Genomic DNA, 10,514 nt, shown 5'->3' with positions numbered 1-10,514 from the left:
TTAATGTTTGCAGATTTTCAAGGTTGATTTTCTCAGAAACGAACATTTTATTCTTTCATTTCAACTTACGTAGAATAAACTTCAATCACTTGTACCACCAGTTGCTGAATCCTTTATATAATAATGTTTGTTATGTTTATAAAAGATTATATATTTTTGTTCGAAACAAAAATGTATTTGAAGTAAAAATATTTATATTATTATTTATATTACTGTATATTTTATTTATCATACAATAATTTCATAACTCATATAATTTATATATAGTATGAATATTTTAGTTATTAAATTTGAAAAGTAAATAATATGGGAATGGTCAAAAAGGACAGAATTAGAAAGACACAAAAGAAATATATAAAATAAAATAAATAAATTATGAATACCGGATTACATAGTGCGGGAATAATAATTTAAAATAAAAAAGAAGGAAAATTAAAAATAAAAATGGCAGGATTATAAAAAAAAAATAGTGAAAACAAAGAGACACATAGTGAAAAAATGTTTAGAAGAAAGCTGAGAGAGAAAAATAAGGACGAGTTCAAAGAAAGAATGGATTATTTCAAGAAATATGGATACAGTCAAAAATAAATGGGCTAAGAAAAGAAAGTTAAAGGAAAATTGAGAGAAGTACTAAAAAAAAGACAATGGAACAAAATACAAAAAAAATCAGAATTAGGAAGGCAAACAAAGAATATTAAGGACAAGAGTGTAAAAAAAAATAAATAAATAGAACACTTAAGCAAAACAGAGTTAACAGTAGAAGATATTGGAGGAGAAAGGAGCAAAAAAGACATGCATTGTAATGAAACAAATGTAGAAAAAGAAAGAAAAAGGTGCAACAATGTAAAATAGGATATTAATGTAAATAGAGAGAAATAAGGATATTAGCTAAGGATATTAATGTAAATAGAGAGAAAAGTACAAAGTTTAAAGAGGAGATAGTATTTTAGTAAATAAGCTAAAATGTATATTTTATTATACAGTATTTTATTATATATTGTTGTAAAGAATTGTAAACCAAAGCTGTCAGACCAAAATAAAATGTTTATCTATCTATCTTTAAAAACTAAATGCTTCATAAATATTTGCTCCAAGTGTCTTAAGTTCATCATTTGTTATAAGACGCTGTAACAAATCGCTTTGAAAATCTTTTAATGTTGTTTTATCTGGTACTTGTCCATTTATAATAGGTATTATTTTAGCCATTGGCATAGATACCTTATTAATATTTATAAATGCACTTGAATCATATTTTGTGTTTATGCTTGTCTGATTTGACGTTCCTGGTACTGATATACCATTTTCAATAGATTTACCATTTTCTATTACAGGGGAAATAACAAAGAATGCAGAAATATGGTCCACTAGTAAGCTAAATCCGCCTCTAATATTACTTTGTGTCAAATTTTGTACTTCTTCACTTTCTAGTAGATCCAATGTCTCATTGAATAATTTTAATAATACAGGTGTTTTTTCTTCCTCACAATTTGGTAATAACATATATTCGGCAAGATTTTTTACAGGGTCTTTTGAACTATCTGTAGATATAGAAGATGTTAAGGCCCAATATATTTCTTCTATATCTTTTAAAGTCAATTCATCTTTCAAAGAAATTGATGCTGTTATTTCTGCCACTTTACTTTTTATAAGTGAAGTCAATTTTTTAATTTCTTCATATATAAAGTGACGTGAAATTGACATGTATTTTGTTTGTATGATATTTTCTGTAGCTGTGCCATTGGAATTTTGAATATCTTTGTATACATGACCACCTATTATATTAAATTGAATTCTTATTAACGTTGCTAACATCGCATATGAATATACTACCACAGCAGATCTGGTAATTGCTAAAATTTTCAACTCATTCCAACATGCTATTTTATCAGGACAACCACTTCTAAGTTTGTTCACAACAGCTTCAGTATCCACAACATTTATTATGGAATCTCTTAAAGTTGCTATAAGAGACATTATCATTTGACTGCAAGTTCTTTCATTGCAATCAAAATATTGTCGTCGTTTAGATTTGTCCAACATGTCTTTTATTTCTTTTTCTTGCCACTCTCGAAGCCTACGTGCTGTATATCTAATAAAAACAATAGTACTAACAATAATGCCGCCCACTATAAACTTTCGTCTATGACGGCTCACAAATTCACGAAGACTTGATGAAAACATTTTTATCTTATCAAAATCTTCCTAACGTCTTAGCTTCCAACGTTATTACAGGACTTGCGCGTACTAATTCCACTATCTCATTCCAATTCCAATTCCAATGTCTCTCTCTGCAACCGGTTACCATGATGAGAGATAGTGGCTCCATCTAGTGCTACAATCCGTGTCATTCAATAAATACAAGCACAGACGAGGTATATGACGAAGTTCATGTGCCTTGTCTGTGATACAAGTTTCATAACTTCAATCTCCAACGACTGCAGTGGCTGCAACAGCTCACCGATAAATCAATGGTATCGTTAAAGATGTTCATCATTAGCACAATTTGCAATCCCCTCTCTAAAATGGTGCCCACTTTTGAGTTCCTTATCCAAGCATCTGGAGTAAGAGTACCATCAGCCCAGTCCCACTGATGAGTCTGACTGGTGGCTCTGAGAGGAAACTCTGAGAGCAAACTCCACGATTATTATGCAACTATTTCCCTTCCCCCACGATTCTCCTCCTCAACGTTCACCGTTTTCTAGCTAACGTGACAAAATGCAAATGTAAATTATGAACTTTACAAGTTACAAAGTACTATTTACATAAACGAAATATATATAGTGACAACTACACGACTGAGAACCATTATGTGTAGGTATACTTAAATGGCTGTTTTCAAGGAAAGATGTAGAATGACGTTGATAAAGTCGAGGAACGGTTATAAATGATATAGAAGGTAGAGTGTCTTTCGTCTCAGAGTCGTTGCCAGACTCATCAATGAGGCTGATTGCGGCGACCCCTACCCAGATGATCGGTTCATCAGAAATCTCTAGGTTGGACATGAAGACAATCATCCATCTTAGAAGTGTTCTGCAGGCTTTACGCTTAACCTGAAGCATAGACCTCGTCTGTGCCTCAAGATCGCACTCGATCTGTAGGTAGGCGGCAACCACTTGGGGCTAGTGATGAACTTTGGAACTAAGGAAAGACTGGATGTGCTAGCCACTACAGGAATGAAGGGTTTGAAATGGCTATGATAATGCGAGGATAATGTAGGAAGTGATGATGTGGGTAAGGTGAGGAAAGGTTGTGCGTTTCGTCTCAGAGTCGCTGCCTAGACTCATCAGTGGGGCTGATGGCAGCGACTCCTTACCCCAGACGCTTGTTGTTGTAACTATTCGCTAGGATGGTCCACCCATCCTAGCGGTTCCGCACTCTGTTTGCTTAACATCGAATATCGGTTGACTTCGACGCTAGGCGCACAGCCACTTGCGGCTTGTACAAGTTGGTGTTCGAAACTCGTACTCGAGGAACTATAGGTCGCTACAGGAACTAATATGCTAGCGTCGCACAGCGGTTAAACGGTGGAACTAATTTATGTTCCTATCTTTGTCTCACCCTATCGCCCTCCTTGTTTACCGAATATAGTCTATCCTTGTCACCGCGTCAATGTGTCCTTGTCGCTTTCCTTGTCTAATGACACTAGACAAGAAAAGCAATAGTGTGCGACAATAATTTTAAGGAAGCATATTAAAAGTTCGCATATTATTCCCCTTAATTAGATTTTTTCATAATTAGTGCGAACTGTCATAAAATGATGACGCCATCTAGCGGTAACACAGTGGTACTAATTATTTATAAAAATACCTATTTCGGGTATTTTACGGGTCAAATGGGATATGAAAAAAAAGCTAAAGATCTAATTAAGGTAATACAATCACAAAAGTTCAGAATTCATTTCGCTAAATTAGGTGTTTCGCAAATGAAAATTTTTCTGTTTTACGGGATTGTAGTAATTATGATGATAAATAAATTAATATCAAATTATAAATAAATAATAACTCTGTAATTAATTTTAGTAGTCCGTATAAAAATATTATCGATGTAACAAAATGTATAATTACTAATGAATAAATATCAAATAACGAAGATTAAATAATGAAAGTTAAATAATGAATAATGATGATTGCAGTATATATAAGTTTCTGTAAATATTTCCATGATGACAATAAAATCACTAACAATTTTTAAATATTCTATTGTTTATACACATCTCGACAAACAATTCAACGAACGCAGATGTTGTTGATCCAAATTCTTCGAAGTAGAGGACGCTACACTAATGTAGCGACCGTTACCATGTCAAAATTGAAGTCGCGCCATCTGCAACAAAACAATCGTTCTGCCGAAAAGTACATTTCCTGTAAACCGACATCGCCAACTGTATATAAACACTCTTAATATAAGAACATTTATAAATTGTTATTTTATTTTTATTATTACCATGTTTACTTATTTATAGAAATGTATATATAGACCCTATTTTATAATTTGTTATTCATTCCTTAATTAACATTCAGAGAAAACAATTATCTATTTGTGCTATAAACATTATTGTTATTTAAATATTTATCATAATTTATTAAAAGTTACTAAAGTTACGAAGTTTTTCTTATTTATTTATAGCATTATGATATTATCATCATAATCACTACTGGGTAATAAACACTAGCACTACGTTGTGGTGAAATGGAGGAACTAAACGATTTATATTCACAAACTATAAAATGTAATTCAAATAAATAGACTTTAATTTAACGAATAATTTAATATATTTTATCAATTACTATATAATTTTATATCGTTTTAAAGAGAGAAAAAATAAAAATATTTAAATTTATAACTTAAAGTTTACATATAGAAATCGTTTAGTTTTTAAACAAGACATTATAATAACTTTAATGGTATATTTATTATGTATTTAAAAATAGAAAGGTATTGATTCAGCTGTTTTACTGAGTAATGCTTTCAACCTCATAAAAATGTGTGTATGTATGCAATTAAATTTAAGAAAAACTAACGGAATGTGGTAGACGTATTATACATCATTTTGTTTCAAGATTATCTGTATTTATAAATTATATAAAATATATACTAAAAGAAGACTGACAGACTTTTATAATTTTTGTTGATGCGCAGTCCTGTGCCGGGGTCATTTCTGACTCACACGGATATTCCACTAAACTAGACATATTTATGGTTGCTCGAAGGTCGAGCACACGTGTATATATCAACACGTTAACGGTCGCTCGAGACTCGAGGTTCCCACAAACATTACACGCCTAGTACGCTGAGTGTTGCTCAGGATTCATCGCTGTATGTGCGTATTGTGTGCAATGTTCGCATTTTAGATATAAATATAATAGCTGAAAATATAATATATAACAGCGTCGTGATTTATAAAAACATAATATTTATTTCGTTGTGATACCTTACATTGTTGTGATAATCTTCCACAAGAAAAAAGCAAGGTTCGTTTGCTTGTTGCGCGGACATCAAACAAATAAATAAATAACAAATAAATAAATAAATAAAAACAATGAAAATAACAATGATAACTGTTGCCGAGTGGATAGAGCGTGTACTTTGTTCGAATGTTGTCTGAAGCAGACTGGCGAGTAGAAACTATATAAACTTGAGGCTATATTTTCCTATTTGTCGTTAAGTGTAAAACTAATTGTATTATTAATTTACATCTATATAAATGTATCTATCTGCAGAACAGAGAGTGAAAAGAAAAATACTGAATATAGAGTTACTGCTACTAATACTACTGTTAATACTAGTGCGTTGATATTACTGCTGCTTCTAAGTCTTAATTTTAAATATTTAAATATGTATAGCGACGCCGTTTCATTACTAATGGACTTACAGGGTCAGTTAATGGTCGTTTCTCAACTTTCGGTAAACTCGATTTATATTTAGGAATCGGTTGGGCTTTATGAACAGTTTTTTTTCTTAGCAGAGCAATTTCTTCCTCTTCTTGCTTTTTTTTAGCAGCAATTTCCTATTACCAGCAATTACATGGTATGTATTATAATTTCAAAAATTGAATATTATTAAAATGAAAATCACAGATCACTTTTACCATTTGTCTTTTTTCTTCTCTCAGTCTTTCTTTTTCTTTCACAGTGTCATCAAACTGTTTTCTTTCTTGAGCTCGAATCATTGTATGCAAAGGTGGGGTTTTTGGCAATTGCAATTTTTTTTTCGCCAAACGTGGTACAAATGGTGGTTTCTTCCACACCTGGTTTATAAGATATTTATTATTTATTAATATTAGATATGGATTGATTAAAATATGTACGTAGTTTATCTTAGACAAAGTTTGTATAAGAATATACACTTACTTCGATATTCTTTTTACTTTGCTTGTCGCAATTATCAGATTGTTGTACTTTTTGATTTAAGTTATTACTCGTTGGCTTATTTTTGTCATTTATTAGTTTATTTTGTTCGTTTTTCTTCTCATTGTTACTACGACGATTATTAATAGTTTTAGTTCGAGATTTTATAAAGTTAGGCACTGGATTTGCCCGAAATATTCTCACTTTAGTCTCTTCTTCTACTAACTAAGAATAATAGAAAAGAAATACAATATCTACCTTAACAATAATTTGTAAAATTAGAAGACATGATTTTCATACTTTTTTAAGATGTTCTTGCTTTTGCTTTTGTTTTTGTTGGTCCCGTAAATCGAAAGCGAATGGATATACTTCGGTTTTCTGCGGCTTTTTCACTTTATTACAAATTTTAGTGTTAATTTCAGGTTCCTGAAATGTTCCGTTTTTTTACAAATCAATCATAGTACTGACAATGTATTTAAATTGACATACCAGTTTAATATCATTACTATAAACTACATATTCTTCTATTTCCTGTTTCTGTAAATTATCGTTTACGCATGTTGTTTCATCATTAGCATCATCATATTCTATACTGGACAAAGAGAGATTATCGAAACATCTATAAAGAGATTAAATTTTTTATTATTAGATGAAAAGGAAATAGCTTGAGACTGATTTAAAGAAATTCACTGTTGTAATTCTTACGCAGTCAATGTATTGTCATCTGCAGTTGTATTTGGATATTCTGTGTTTGCAAAATTCAAATTTGGCGTGCTCACAACTACAGTGGATTTATCTGAAAATAACCATCGAGAAAAAATTAACATCAGACTTCATTTGGATATTATTCGATGTTTCTAATTGTACTTACTGAAAAACGAATCTCCTATATCTGGTGGATTCGTAAAATCTACAAATTGCGGAGATTCGATCACATCCCATATCTCATCTTTATTCGAATTCCTATACGTGTTCGAATCGGCAAATTCCGGTTTTTCATTTTTCGTCTGCCACAATTTTCGTGGTGGTACTTTTGAATTATCTTTTGTGTGTACGATCGGCGTCGATGTTTGTGGATGCTTTTTGTTCACTGATGCTGAAGATGCCATTATCTTTAATTCTAAGAGAATTCTTTTATAATTAACTAATTTTTAAAATTTCACATGAAATTTCAAATGAAATTCTCACTACACTCGATTTAGAAGTCGTTCATTTATGCTTTATTTTGAAACTAACAGATATTTCGCAACTGTAACACGTTTATATATAAACAAGTCAAATGGACGTGAAGGAAAGTCCTTAGACTTGAAGGAAATAACAGAATAACAATGATTTAAATTGTATATAATAACAAATATTGCTCCGCTTCGTGCTAAGATACACGAAGGAAGAAATTGAATTTTGCGATTATTCGTTGTACCAAGAAATAGATAATAAAAAGTAGTTTAGGCTCATAAAAAATATATTTTTTATTCATGCTAATAAATTGATTTATTTTCATTGATGATAAATTCAATAGACATGTCCTCATAATGATAGATAAATTATTTTAGGCTTGCTATAACGTAACAGCGTTTCTTTTTATATTGAATCTAGTCATTGATATTCCGAACGCATGAACATTTCTATATTTCTACAAACATTTACAACAAAGCACGAGTCACTAATATCGTTCTGTCGTTCAGCAAGTTTCTTTCTTTCACTCGAAAATTAGAATTGACACAGTGCTTATGCGGACTCGTTCGGAGAAAGAGTTCTTTTAAAAAATTCAACACATTAATGACAATATGACATTGATCTGTTACGCTGCACTATAGTACGGTGCATAGAATCCATATGGCAAACGTTTAGGTAGGAACACTAATGATGCCTTTTAATTAAAAATTACGATTTGTCTAAAACATTAAAAAGGATCTTCGAACATGCACGGTTTACGGTAAGAAAAAATACTTTTTAATTGTAAGTGCACCTAAATGCGACCAGAATATGCAAATTGAGGAAGATATTTCTTTTTCAATGTAGATAATTCGTTTTTTATTTTTTTACGCAATTTTCAGAGCCGATCATAACATTGGCGGTCTTGGAACCAGCCGATGGTTGAAAGTGCTTTGGGAACCAGTTTACATACACTTTACCAAATGCACTTGATATGCTTGATGTGAGCGCTGATGGAGATGCTAGATTAGTTTGTGTCGACTTACGGGACACTCAATGTCAATTCGCCTAAAGTAATGAAACAGAATTTCCTCTATTCTAATTTTTATCCGTTTATCACTGAATAATTGTTATCTTATTTTTAGATACGAGTTTACAAAGGAGGTGACCAGATAACAGAATATAACATGGTAGATCCACCCTGTGGAGTGGTTGATTTTTATACAGAGAATGGAGAACCTCAGTCGTCCGTTTTGGCGGTGGATGTTGGTTCTAGCGTCTACATCTTTAAAAATATGAGACCGTATTTTAAATACTGTTTGCCGCATACTGACGTACATCCAAAGGAACGAGAGGTATAAACAATTCTGAGTTATAATACTAAGTTTCATTTTCTTTTATTTTGAGTTATAAGAATAAATTTGTTAATAGATTTGACACAAACCTGGATTGAACGAAGAATTGAATGTATTAACACTAGCTGATGAACTAGATTTATTGTTAAAGGAACTTGGAGCGGGATTTATCTCGCCGCGAACATTGAAATTTCTGGATCCGAATTTGTACAGCTAGCTTTGCGGAGCAATACAAAAGAATCCCACTAGTTAAAAGCAACGCTTTAACTGCAATTTCCATGATTCGTGGAACGATCTAGCGAGTAGTTGTCTCGTGCTGGGCACGGAATTCGGAGAAGTACTTATTTTAGTTGCACGGTAAAACTTATTTCCTTGAAGACATAATTTTCTATATAAATAATTGAAAATTATGAAATTAAATGCTTCTTGCGATATATCTGTTTCAGAACGTTTTCAATTATCGATAAACATCTATTAGAATGGCCACCAGTCGCTTTTGCATGTTTATATACCGGTTTATATGCCGGCGATGGAAAAATATTAATTGTTGGAAGAGATGGTAAAATAGGAGTGATAAAAAGAGGAAGTTCTGTGAAACTTTGGGAAAAATTACCATCACCTGCTGTAGCTGTTTCGCCCCTGAATAATGAAGGCATCGCGGTTACTATCATGGATACTTCTAAAAAGAGAGAAGATAAAGTAAAAACAGCTCTTGCACAAATGGCTGGTCCAACTTTAATGGCTTCTCTCACAAGCGGCGCGGCTGGTGCTCTTATGTTACCTTCATGTGTATTGGCATATATTCAAATTGATATTTTTTTGTTACTCGTAATGAGTATAAGTTGGATATATGCTACATTTTTTTTGTGTCCAATATTAGCAATAAGAGGTCCATCATCTCAAGTTACTCAGTTTATCCCAAGTAAATAACGTAATTGTAATTACTTTATAACAAGTATCAGTTTTTAAACATTAATTGGACATTTACATGATAAACTTATACAGATTAAATCTATTGTGGAATTATCTCCGCAAAAACAAGTCTGGAAATGTGCCTCAGTCAAGTACAGATAATAGTAGGGCTAGAAAAAAGATTAAAGGAAAGGGAATGTGGTCAGAATCTATTGTAAGTACATCTAGTACAGTATGTATCAATTCCACTATAATGAAATAGAAAGTTTCACAAGACCACCGCCATCGCCATCATTACCTCCATCATTACCTCCATCTCCATCGTCAGCATTACTTCAGTAAATTGAAGATTAAGATTGAAGAATGAAGTGATAAGATGGGTATATTTTAGACAAAAAAAGAAAAAATTATGATGTAGTATATACACTTTCAAATTTTAAATCGATGAATTTACTTGTTCGTGTGTAACTTATGTCCTATATAATCTATAAACGTGTCTCACTAATGTGTCACTGGCTGTGTTCAAAATAGTTTTAAGATAATTATTTGTATATTCATTCAATGTCATTAATATTCATTGGGCTTCCTATCAGAAGCCTATCGTTACTCAGGTATATACACATTATATTCATTGTGATATGAATCAGGTTTTAAATGCCAAATATATCGCAGACTGTTTTATATTTTACGATCTATTCTGATTTCGGTTTTTAAAAAATTTTGAAAATACTCACATAATGTTCAC

The 10,514-nt window shown here is 31.8% G+C and overlaps 2 protein-coding genes and 1 pseudogene across 3 annotated transcripts; 1 reads left to right on the top strand and 2 right to left on the bottom strand.

Annotated features, from left to right (window-relative positions):
- Window positions 1-966: 966 nt before the first annotated feature.
- On the bottom strand, window positions 967-2,903 carry LOC122536650 (peroxisomal biogenesis factor 3). 2 transcript variants are annotated; one of them, XM_043669190.1, is made up of 2 exons: window positions 2,459-2,903; window positions 967-2,332 (listed from the first exon to the last, which is right to left on the bottom strand). In XM_043669190.1, the coding sequence occupies exon 2, from the start codon at window positions 2,179-2,181 to the stop codon at window positions 1,060-1,062; it is 1,122 nt and encodes a 373-aa protein (XP_043525125.1). In that variant the 5' UTR covers window positions 2,182-2,332; window positions 2,459-2,903; the 3' UTR covers window positions 967-1,059. The 2 variants fall into 2 exon arrangements, with proteins under 2 accessions (XP_043525125.1, XP_043525215.1); XM_043669280.1 differs by having other exon boundaries at window positions 967-2,702; window positions 2,792-2,897.
- Window positions 2,904-5,821: 2,918 nt separating this feature from the next.
- Window positions 5,822-7,456, bottom strand: LOC122536126 (targeting protein for Xklp2-like). Its single transcript, XM_043668279.1, has 7 exons — window positions 7,219-7,456; window positions 7,053-7,143; window positions 6,837-6,966; window positions 6,648-6,773; window positions 6,351-6,572; window positions 6,089-6,247; window positions 5,822-6,007 (listed from the first exon to the last, which is right to left on the bottom strand). Exons 1-7 carry the CDS (start codon window positions 7,454-7,456, stop codon window positions 5,822-5,824), a joined length of 1,152 nt encoding a protein of 383 aa, XP_043524214.1.
- Window positions 7,457-7,464: 8 nt separating this feature from the next.
- On the top strand, window positions 7,465-10,045 carry LOC122536741 (annotated as a pseudogene).
- Window positions 10,046-10,514: the final 469 nt, after the last annotated feature.

Source organism: Frieseomelitta varia, unplaced genomic scaffold (genome assembly GCF_011392965.1).
Source record: "Frieseomelitta varia isolate USP_RPSP 00005682 unplaced genomic scaffold, Fvar_1.2 scaffold_1015, whole genome shotgun sequence".
NCBI lineage: Eukaryota > Metazoa > Arthropoda > Insecta > Hymenoptera > Apidae > Frieseomelitta > Frieseomelitta varia.
Note: the sequence above shows the minus strand (reverse complement) of the source record. Positions and strands in the feature narration are given on the sequence as shown.

Excerpts from the sequence above, each read along its gene's own strand:
- LOC122536650 (XM_043669190.1), bottom strand. The coding sequence starts at position 2,181 with ATGTTTTCATCAAGTCTTCGTGAATTTGTGAGCCGTCATAGACGAAAG.
- LOC122536126 (XM_043668279.1), bottom strand. The coding sequence starts at position 7,456 with ATGGCATCTTCAGCATCAGTGAACAAAAAGCATCCACAAACATCGACG. Across the intron at positions 7,144-7,218 it reads TATAGGAGATTCGTTTTTCA|ATAAATCCACTGTAGTTGTG; the intron begins GTAAGTACAATT and ends GGTTATTTTCAG. Across the intron at positions 6,967-7,052 it reads GATGACAATACATTGACTGC|ATGTTTCGATAATCTCTCTT; the intron begins GTAAGAATTACA and ends ATCTCTTTATAG.